The sequence below is a fragment of the Hyaena hyaena genome, unplaced genomic scaffold (assembly GCF_003009895.1).
Source record: "Hyaena hyaena isolate Hyena2069 unplaced genomic scaffold, ASM300989v1 scaffold_4, whole genome shotgun sequence".
Lineage (NCBI taxonomy): Eukaryota > Metazoa > Chordata > Mammalia > Carnivora > Hyaenidae > Hyaena > Hyaena hyaena.
Window position 1 is genome coordinate 8,667,826 of NW_024080636.1, and position 10,651 is coordinate 8,678,476.

The 10,651-nt window shown below is 68.8% G+C and overlaps 1 protein-coding gene across 1 annotated transcript; it reads left to right on the plus strand.

Moving 5' to 3' along the window:
• The first annotated feature begins 6,169 nt into the window (after positions 1-6,169).
• On the plus strand, positions 6,170-9,116 carry PIM3 (Pim-3 proto-oncogene, serine/threonine kinase). Its single transcript, XM_039235221.1, has 6 exons — positions 6,170-6,526; positions 6,616-6,728; positions 6,829-6,879; positions 6,960-7,329; positions 7,722-7,898; positions 7,982-9,116. The coding sequence occupies exons 1-6, from the start codon at positions 6,445-6,447 to the stop codon at positions 8,167-8,169; spliced, it is 981 nt and encodes a 326-aa protein (XP_039091152.1). The 5' UTR covers positions 6,170-6,444; the 3' UTR covers positions 8,170-9,116.
• Positions 9,117-10,651: the final 1,535 nt, after the last annotated feature.

Genomic DNA, 10,651 nt, shown 5'->3' on the forward strand with positions numbered 1-10,651 from the left:
TGGATGTGCTCGTCCCCGCCCAGCTCCGAGTCCGGCCCTGGCCGCCATGGTCTGGCCCCTGCCCACAGGCCCGGGTCCACCCCGCCAGGCACAGCAAGCAGGGGCAGCTGACGCGTGGGTCCACGGAGGCTCATGTGCCACCTCAGGCCTCCCGGGCGCCAAGCACCCACGGGCCTCAGCCGAGCCGGTCTCGCCCTTCAGCCAGGGCAGGACTTTGGGCCACATCAGACCTTCCTGGGAGCCACTGACGCCAGCCCCACGCCCAGGTGGGCTATTTCTGAGCCATTGAGGGAGAAGGCCCCCCGGGCCTGGGGCTCCCCTGTGGACCAGCTCTGAGCCGTGTGGGTGCTGCCTGGGGCTGGCGGGTTGGGACCTGAAGTCGCCACCTGTGCCGCCCGCTTCCGCCCACGCCTGGCCTGCTCTTGGCGGAGTTGCTCCCCAGCAGCGACACGCTCCCGTGAGCTCGGCTGGGCCAGCTGCCACCCATGGGCTCGTCCTTCCCGAAGCTTCCCCCTCAGTGTCTCCACAGGCACTGCCGTCTCTGCCGCGGTGGGAAAGCAACGCCCCGCCGAGGGCGGCAGGGGGGTGTGAGTGCACTGAGCAGGTCTGCAGCAAGCGCTCACGAAACGCATGTCTCCAAGGCCACACTGCGTCCCGAGCTCACGTTTGCTGCGAGCAGGCCCCCAGGGGTCTGTGCTCCGGGGCAGTTCCTCCATGACCTAAGTATGATCTGAGTGGCCCAGGCCAGTCCTGGGACTGTCCCCAGATGACGTCACTGCTGGAGCCCCTGAGCCCCCAGGTCCCCGAATCCCTCTGGGACTCGGGACACCACCCCTTCCTCTCTAGAGAGGCCCCCAGGGTGGCTCCAAATGGCACAGCTCTGGTCCCCACACCTTTGGCCCACTGTTGCCCCAGCCTGGGTCCCCGCAGTCACAGGTGAGGACAGCCCCCCACCCCCCTGTTCTCAGTCAGGCTTGGAGACCCAGCGGAGTTGGGCCTCCGCTTCCAGGGAGGTCCCATGTGGGACCCGCTGCCTGCACGGCTCCTGGGCCCGGGCCGGCAGGAGCTTCGTGCAAATCAGAGGCAAACCCAGGCATAGCCAGCTTCTGGCTCTTCGGGCATCGCCCTGGTGGCCACTTCCTCACCTCACCCCCACCCACATGCTGGAGGTTGGAGTGGGGCGGAGTGACGGGCCCGTCCAGCCTGGCCGTCATCCACAGAGACTGCACCTGGTCTTGGGGAGGGGGCAGCCCGGGCCCCCGGGGCAGGTGGGAGAGATGTGGGGCAGCCCTCCCCGAGTCCAGGCAGGGCTCCTTGGCCTTGAGGGCCCCAGCACAGTGGGGGATGGAGCTGCCAGGGGGAACCGGGCCCTGCCCCCCATCTCCTGGTCCCAGGGAAACCCCGGACTCCGTGGATGAAATCCGGGACCTGTGCCCAGGACAACCAGAAACCCCCGAGCCACGTCCATCGGAGGCCTACTACGTGCCGTGGGGACACCTCACAGACACCTCACTGGGTCCTCTTTCCGGACCTGCCCGAGAGTGGTCAGAGTCCCCACAGACGGGGGGCCCCAGGCCGGGAGAGCTTGGGGGTGAGCCCACGGCTCTGGCCTGGGTTAGCGGGAGAGCAGGGGCTTGGCCTGAGTGGTGGGTGGGGACCGGCCGAAGCTGCTCAGCTCAGGTGGGAGGATGGTCCCCAGGGAAGGCGGGAGAAGGCCCTCGCTAAGTGGCCGGGGAGCTGGTGCCTCCGTCCGGGGACAGCCCGGTTCCCGTCGCAGGCCCGGGGTCCTCTGTGGGGAGAGGAGTCCTGCAGGCAGGCCCCACCCCCATCACCGCCACCCTCAAGGCCGGGCCTGGGGTGTCCAGTCCAGCTGTGCTGGGGTCAGCCCTACAGGGGCCCCGGCCCCTCCCCTGGCTTCTTCGATGCCTTAGGATCTGCCGACCGGGAGCGCAGGCAGCTGTTGCCGAGGCTGAGGGAGCTCGCGGACTAAAGGGTCTACGGCGGCCATGGCTGTGCCGTCCCCCCTGAGCCTCCTGAGGCTCAGGCCAGGCCAGGGCCTCCTGGGCAGGGAGGCTAGAGTTCACACAGGCCACTGCTGCTCACTGGCACCCACGGATTTTCACAGCCCCCCCCAGGCCAGGCCCTACCCTGGGCTGCTTTGGGAAATGTTACAAAACCCTGGCACGGCACTGCTGGCTCCCCTCCCTAGCGGGTGAGAGGCCACAACAGAGGTGAGGCGAGTGGATGCCAGAGGGAAGGCCCTCCCCGCCTCACCCAGGCTGCAGATCTGTGCAGGCGCTGGAGGAGGGGCAGGGGCGCCCCGCGGTGCCCAGCTGGGGGCTGGGGTGGGGGGAGGGGGAAGGCTGGCTGCTGTCGGGGAGCCAGCGGGCCAGGTGTGTGGCCCGGGAGATGACAGACCCAGGAAGGCCAGGGGTTCCCGTGGTGGGGGCAGAGGCCAGGGCAGTGGCTGTGACTGTGGGCCGTCACTGTCACCATCACCGGGGGTAACCCTGCGGGCCAGGGCAGCCCTGGGGGCAGACGAAGGCGGGAGCTGGAAAGACTGGTTGTTGGAAGCTGGGAGGGAGGCCCAAGGGGAGCACGGGCCGGCTGGCGGGGGTGGGGGGGCTGGGGAGATGGGACAGAGGCATGGCCTAGGTTGAGGGGTACCTCGAGGCCAGGGCAGGGCCCAGCAAACCTGTGGGGTGTCAGGGACTGCTGGAAAGGGGCAGATTGAGGACTGGGGTGGACAAGACCTCCGGAGAACAGGGAAGGGGGCCCAGGGGAGGCCTGAGGGGCCTGGAGGCGGGGGATCGTGGGGGAGCGCCCCCTCCGTGTGTGCCCTCCCTCCCCACTCTCCAGCTCTGTGGGCGTGTTCATAAGCGTGTGAGCAGATGTATGTTTGCACAAGTGTCTCTGTGCGGGGTGTGTGTGTGTGTGTGTGTGTGTGTGTGTGTATGAGATACAGACTGTGAGTGACCCAGGCCATCTTCTGTCCACTTCCCTCTCCCTTCGTTGTCCCGGAAACAAGCCTGGCTCCAGTCACCATGGCAACAGTGCAGCCCCTCCTGCCAGCAGGACAGGGTGACCCTCGGGCCGGCTGTTCCCAGTGTCGGGGGTGGGCAGGGACCCTCTCATAGGGTCTGCCCTCTGGGAACTGGCTGCCCCTCCTGGCAGGACGGCCCCGGATGGAGACGCCCGCAGAACGCTGGCCTGAGCCCCGGACACCTTCAAGGGCCACAGGAGGCCGAGGGACAGGGCCAGTGGGGCAGCGGGATGAGGACACGGCGCCTCAACCCCAGTTGGGCCCACCGTCTAGTGGCCTCTCCTGTCTGCGTGCAGGGCTGCCCCCAGCTCTGCTGCTCATGGGGGTCCTGGCCCGGGCCACACCTGCCTGTGGGTTCCAGAGCTATTTTTAAGGCCCACCGAGCAGTCTTTCAAGAAGCCAGGAGAAAACAACAGAGACGTGTTCTACATTGCTGCTGGTGTGGGGGGACCAGGCCAGCAGGGATGGGATGGCCTGGGGTCACTTCCAAAAGCCACACCCAGGGCAGAAGGGCAGAAGGTCCTGGACTCTGATCCTGCTTTGTACCCCCCTACCAAGGAGGGCAGAGGCCCCACATCTGGGAGAATCCCTCAGAGCCTCGGTCTGCCAAGCTGAGAGAGGGGTGGGCCATGTCCCCCTGCAGGGAGGGGCGGGGTGAGATGCCCAGCACCCTGCCTGAGTCCGCGCCAGAGTGGACGTGGGGCCCTGGGCGGCTGCACAAGCAGAAATACCGGGCCACTGCCCGGCCCACTTCTCAGGCCAGAGGGAGGCCGACAGAGGCCCTGACGACCATGGACAGGCCCTGGGGGAGGGTCTGGGTCCAGCGCGTCCCTTCGCGGAGCTCCCGGTCGGGGAAGGCTGCACACACACTGGCCCGAACATGTACACACACAGGCTCACACAACAGCACACAGACAACATACAAGGCAGTGTCTACGGGGATAAAGGCTCTGAGGAAATCTCCATCCCAGAAAAGAGGCTGCCTCCTGCTCTGCCCTCTACTCCCAGACGAGGCCAGCACCCCTTCCCCACTCCTGGAGTCTTCCAGAGGCTTCCGCAGATGGCCCAGACCACTCTCAGAGCTCGAGAAGTTGTAGAAAGGACACGCACTCCACCTCTTTCTGAAGAATTGTGAGTGCACCCTGCTCTGAGTTTGGGGAGATGCGAGGTCTTTGGACCAAGGCCCGGGAGCTGGTAGTGGGGGTGGGGGGTGCCCCTCCCCTGGGATGCTGGCCTCCCAAGGCTGACTCCCAACACCAGGGGCCCACAGGGCACACGGGCCAGGGCGTGTGAGGAGGACTGGCCTGGAGATTCACAGGGCGGGCCGGAGCCACCCTGGAGAGGCCACCGGAGGCAGCACCTCCTGTCGGTGGAACCAGGCCTGTCTCAGAACCACGTCTCGCCACGGTCAACGCCTAGAACCAGAACACCCTCTGTCACTCCCGCCCTCCCCAGCCCAGCGCGGGCTGAGGCAGGGCCCAGGAACCCATTACAGCCTGACCTGAGGTTTACCTACTCTCTGGCAGGCAGTCCTGGGACCCTCTGCTGGCCTCAGGAAGGACCCACAAGTGGACAAGAGCCCCTCCTTCCTCGCAGGTGCTGTGTGGATTCGGCCGAAATTGGTGGGCTCCTGCCTCCGCCTTGGATCTGACCCTGTGGGGCACCCCGCCCTCCCACGCCAGTGCCGCAGGATGGGGGACAGAGCTCCCGTAAGGCAAGAATCTGAGAGCTCGATCAGTGAAAGGTCTACTTTCTGCCCTGGGACAGTAATAGTGGCAGCGAACGGCAGTGAAAGGGGGTGGCTTGGCGGAGGTCGGGTGTGCCGAGGGAGCCCGCAGGCCAGCCCAGGCCCCTGGGGCCCATGAGCGTCCATCCTCGGAGGGCACACCTGGGGTGACCCCAAGTGGGCCCAGAGACGTGCCTGCAATGGTCAGACCCCAGCCTGGATGGCAGGGGCCACAGACAGCGCCTGCAATGCCAGCACCTTGGACTCCTGGCCACCCTGACCCTCAGCCTCTCAGGCAGGTGACGGGGACCGCGGGGCGTGGGCGGCTGTGCTACGGTGGCTGGCACACAGCTGCTCTTATCGGAGTCCTGAGCAGCTCAGGCTGGTGACCTTGGGCCGAGGTCAGCAACCTGTAAGGTTTGACCACCTCACACAGGCGATTCTGTGTGGTACTGAGGTCAGGGAACGGGCTCGGGTCCGAGCCAGGGCCGTGAGCAAAGGTCAGCGGCGAGTCCCTCGTTCAGGTGGGCAGCAGCTGGACCTGGAGAACAGCCAGGTGGGCGGAGAGCAGAAAAGGGCGCTCCAGGCGCGGGGACAGCGTTGTCCGGGAGCGTAGGCTTCGGGCTTGAAGTCAAGTCCCGGTCAGAACGGCGCCCCCAGGGTGAACCGGGGGCGCCCGGGACAGGGTCAGCACCTGGCCGGCGTCACGGGCGGCTGTGTCCCCAGCGCGGCCGCTGAGCGAGGCCCCTGCGGGGGCAGCACCGCCTCCTCGCGCTGCGCACCGGGGTGCGCGGACCGCTGGACACCCACTCGCAGGGTCGGGGGCTCACGGGGGTCGCCTCCAGGACTCCCGCCTCTGCTCGGGACCCCGAGCCCACGGCAGCCGGCGCGACGTAGCCGCCAGCTCCAGGGGGGACGGAAGCGGGCGCGCGTTCCGCCGGTGACCTTCCCGGGTAAGGCCCGGGGCGGGGCTGGCGGGTCCCCGCTCCGCCCGCCCGCCGCCATTGGCTGGAGCTTCGGGGCCCTTTGAAAACCCCGATTTCCATTGGCCCCCGCGGCCCCGCCCCACACATCTCGGCCTCCGCCCGCGCAGGAGTTGCGCGTGCGCGGTGTGCGTGTATGTGCGCGCGCGCGGGGTGACGTGTACCGCCACGCCACGCTGTGCGCCTCCGCGTCTCCACTAGAGCGAGCTAGTTCCGGGCGGGTCGCCGCACACCCCTCGCCCACCGGCCCTCGCCGACCCCGGGTGGCGGCGCCCGGCCCGGCCAGGCCGTCGCCTCGGCTGCCCGCGCGCGCCCCCGGGGGCGACCCCGGGTCGCAGGCGGCGGCGGAAGGGGGCGGGGTTCCGGCCGCCCCGCCCCCGCGGAGGGATACGGTCTCCGCGGCCCAAAACCCCGGGGCGAGAAGGCCGGGGCGTGTGAGCCGCTGGCTGCTGCGCGCGCACGCGGTCCACGCGCGGCTCGGCCCGGGGCCCCTGCGCCGCGCGGACTGCCTCGCCCGAGCGGGTCCCTGCGCTTCCCGCCTCAACGCCGCGGCCGCCTCCGTCCGAGGCTCGGGTCTCTGCGCGGCGCCGGGAGGCCGCCCTCTCACGGCTGCGGCCGCGCGGGGAGCCGGGCCGGGTGAGAGGCGGCGGAGAGCCCGGGGGCCGCGGGCCCGCGCCCGGCTGCCGCCCGCGATGCTGCTCTCCAAGTTCGGCTCCCTGGCGCACCTGTGCGGGCCGGGCGGCGTGGACCACCTCCCGGTGAAGATCCTGCAGCCGGGGGGGGGGGGGGCTGGGGCGCCCGGGCCGCGGGAGGGGGGCCGGGGCGCGCCGAGCCGCACCAACCCCGCCCGCGCTCGGTCCCCACAGTCAAGGCGGACAAGGAGAGCTTCGAGAAGGTGTACCAGGTGGGCGCCGTGCTGGGCAGCGGCGGCTTCGGAACAGTCTACGCGGGCAGCCGTATAGCCGACGGACTCCCGGTGAGTCGGGCGGCCGGGCGGACCCGGGTTCCTTCCCCACCGCGCGCGTCGTCTCGTGTCCGCCGGCCCTGACCGCTCGCGTCCCCCCGTGTCCCCCCAGGTTGCCGTGAAGCACGTGGTGAAGGAGCGGGTGACCGAGTGGGGCAGCATCGTAAGTGCGGGCGGCGCCTCGGGGCGGGCGGGGGCCGGGGCCGCCGGGGCGCGGGGCGCGCTGACCGCCGGGTCCCGCAGGGCGGCGCGGCCGTGCCCCTGGAGGTGGTGCTGCTGCGCAAGGTGGGCGCGGCGGGCGGCGCGCGCGGCGTCATCCGCCTGCTGGACTGGTTTGAGCGGCCCGACGGCTTCCTGCTGGTGCTCGAGCGGCCCGAGCCGGCCCAGGACCTCTTCGACTTCATCACGGAGCGCGGAGCCCTGGACGAGCCCCTGGCGCGGCGCTTCTTCGCCCAGGTGCTGGCCGCCGTGCGCCACTGCCACGGCTGCGGGGTCGTGCACCGCGACATCAAGGACGAGAACCTGCTGGTGGACCTGCGCACGGGCGAGCTGAAGCTCATCGACTTCGGCTCGGGCGCGCTGCTCAAGGACACGGTCTACACCGACTTCGACGGTGAGCGGCCGGCGGGGACGCCCGCGGGGCCCGGCGACTGTTGGCGGCCGCGCGCGCGGGGGGCGGGGCGCGGCGGGAGGGCCCGGGCCTCCCCTGCGCGGGGGCGGCGCCGCCGAAATCCCCGCATTGCGGAGCGGGGAAGCCGGGCCGCCCGCCCCGCCCGCCTCCGGGGCCTCGCTCACATCTGTTTGTTGTGAAACCCGAGCCCTCGCTCATGTGACCCGCCCTCCCCGGGCGGGCCGGCTGGGGAGGCCTCGCCGCCGCCGGGTTTTTCCAGGGTGATGACGGCGCAGGGTTTCGAGGCCGCGGAGGGGATTCAGTAGCGCTCAGGGTCTCATTTGGTGGGGCGCCCCCCCCCCCCGTGGACGTCCTAACCCGCGTGCCTTCCTCAGGGACCCGGGTGTACAGCCCCCCGGAGTGGATCCGCTACCACCGTTACCACGGGCGCTCGGCCACGGTGTGGTCCCTGGGCGTGCTGCTCTACGACATGGTGTGCGGGGACATTCCCTTCGAGCAGGACGAGGAGATTCTGCGAGGCCGCCTCTTCTTCCGGAGGAGGGTCTCCCCAGGTGCGTGCCGGGTGCCGGGAGCGGGGGGAGCCCCGGGGCGCGGGCGCTCGGCCCTCCCTGACCGGCTTCCCTCTTCTGCGCAGAGTGCCAGCAGCTCATCCAGTGGTGTCTGTCCCTGCGGCCCTCGGAGCGGCCGTCGCTGGACCAGATCTCCGCACACCCCTGGATGCTGGGGGCGGAGGGGGGCCCCGCGGAGAGCTGCGACCTGCGGCTGCGCGCGCTGGACGCGGACGACGGGGCCAGCACCACCTCCAGCAGCGAGAGCTTGTGAGGAGGGGTCCGGGCCGGGCTTGCGGAGCCGGAGGGACCCACCCCACCCGGGCTGTCGGCTTCGTGCGCGGGCCGTGACCCCTGACTCCTGGTGACCTTTGCCTTTGGCACCGGGCTGTTTTCCTTCGCTTTGAGTGCCTTTCCGAACGCTGCTCTCGCGGGACTTGGGCTTCTCAAGCTCTGTCTGTCCAAAGACGCTCCGGTCCAGGTGGGGTCCGGTCCGGCCTGGCCTGGGCAGGTGCGGGGCCCTGAGGCCGTCCCTCTCCTGTGCTGCTCCGGGAGGCAGGCCTGTTGGACTGTGTTGGACCAGGAGCATGTCCTGTGGCCTCAGCTCACGGGGAGGGGTGGGCACGGGGCCTCTGGTGCCCCCCCTCCGGCGCCCACCTGTTTGTCGGTGTTCGTCTGGGCACATCTGTGCACTAGCAATGCAACGTTGGGGCCTCCGCCGCCTGTGCGCGCGCACGTCTATTTATGGTCTGACCCTGAGGAGGGCTATTTATTGTTTAATTTATTTGCGGCCGTTCCCTCCTCCCGGCACCCCCCCTCACCCCCCACCCCCGCCTTCTTCGGTCCCCGGGGCGGGGTTGGGGGGGGTGGCTGTGTGTGTGGACCCCAGGTCCTGATCCTGTGTCTGTCCGAAGATGGACTTGTACAGCGGCTAATTTAAGGGGAGAGGGTGACCCCACCACCTCGTGGCTCTGCTCCTTGGGCGTGGGGGGTGGGGGTGGGGGTTAAATTATTGACCTTGTACAGTCCGCTTGTTGGCTCTGGAGGTTGGGGGGGGTGGGGGGACAGAGTCTCAAGCCTTTAATTTATTGTAGCAGCTGTGTCTCTGTGGTCCGGGTGCGGGTAGGCATTGCGGACAGGGTTTCTTTCAGTTCAAAAGTGAGATGTCTGGAGATCATATTTTTTATACAGGTATTTCAATTAAATTGTTTTGTATATAAATTATTTTGTGTTCATGGGGCAGGGAGGCTGTAGGGGGAGGTTTGGGGAAAGGGGCCTGGGCAGCGCCCTCCTCGTTTCCTGTGTGGAGACAGCAGCATGGCAGGAACCTAGGCTCTTTCCTGGGCCTCCTTGCCACCCCATTCTCGCCCCCCACCCCCCAGAGAGCAGTAGGCCGTGCTACTGGGGGTCTCTGGGAGGGGACGGGGAGCCGGGGTGGCCCCAAGGGGGTGGCCCCAAGGGGACCTCCGGGTGTCTGTTCCCAGGGATGCTTAGTCAGAGGTGGGAGGAGGAGGAGACGGCCCTCGCTCAGGCCACTGGGGCAGAAGCATACAGGGCGAGGCATCCGTGCTGTTCCACGTGTGGCGGGAAGGGGTTCTGAGGAGGAGTAGCAGTTTGCCAGGAAGAGGGGCTGGGAAGACGTTCCAGGCACAGAGAGCAGGGGTGGGGTATGCCCAGTGGAGTCGGGAGGGGGCGGGTGCTGGCTGGTGGGGCCTTGGTCTGACCTTGAATGGCAGGGTAGGGCGGGTAGAAGCCCCAGCCAGGTTTGGACACGGAACGGGGGGCAGGGGGGGCAGATAGTAGCAGGGCAGGCCCAGCAGGGGGCCTGGCCGTGTTCTCCCCCCCCCCCCCATCTGTGGGGCCATCCGCTCAGCAGCTCCTGGTGATGGGACAGCGGGGCACCTGCTGGACCTGGGAAGTGGCCATCTTGTGCCCCAGGGCCCCGCACAGCCCGGAGGCCCATTCCTGTGTCCCACAGCCCAGGGGCCAGCCACGTGTCCTGTCCTCAGAGCACGCACACCCTCACACGCCTGCCAGTGGGCCCCCCCGGGAGCACAGGGTGGAATAGAAGGAACGTTCTGAGACCACAGGCCAGAGCAGACGGGAAGCTTTAGAAAACAAAGCTAGGGGTGAAGCAGGGGGGCTGTGGTGGGGGCTCCTGGCTGGGTCTGGGCCCTGCAGGGAGTCAGTGGACGTTTGGAGCCTGCCTGGCGCCTGGCCAGCCTTTCCTGAGGAATCCTTAAGACCCAGGGGTCCCCAGGGACCCTGAGCAGATGCGTGAGGCAGTGGGGGTGCAGGGGGAGCCCGCGTACCTGCTCCCCGGCCCCTGCAGCTCCCTGCCTGGCTGAGCACCCCCTGTGCCCCCAGCCTCTGCGAGGACAGGGACCCGCGTGGGCTGGAGTTCGTTGGGGGAACACTCAGAATTGAGGATGGCGTCTCTGCAGCACGTGGGCCTGTGCTCCGGTGACGGTGACTCATGTGTCCCTGTGGTGCCAGCCCCCCACTTGTCAGCTGAGGATCCTGGGCTGGTGTTGGGCACCGCCCCCCCGCCCCTCACCCGCCCATCCTCAGCTGGCCTCCAACCACCCACCCGAGCCCCCGGTAACCCTTCACTGAGCTCATCTTTGTGGGGGATCCTGAGCCAAGCCCTCGAGTGCCAAGGCGCCTCATACTTCGGTGCTGAGTGCCTGTGGCTTGTGGGGAAGGCCGGTTCCTGGCACAGAGGGAGGCGCTTCACGGGGATGCTCGGGGGGACA

Coding starts and splice junctions, on each gene's coding strand:
- PIM3 (XM_039235221.1), top strand. CDS start 6,445: ATGCTGCTCTCCAAGTTCGGCTCCCTGGCGCACCTGTGCGGGCCGGGC. Junction 6,729..6,828: donor GTATAGCCGACGGACTCCCG/GTGAGTCGGGCG, acceptor GTGTCCCCCCAG/GTTGCCGTGAAGCACGTGGT. Junction 7,899..7,981: donor CCGGAGGAGGGTCTCCCCAG/GTGCGTGCCGGG, acceptor TCTTCTGCGCAG/AGTGCCAGCAGCTCATCCAG.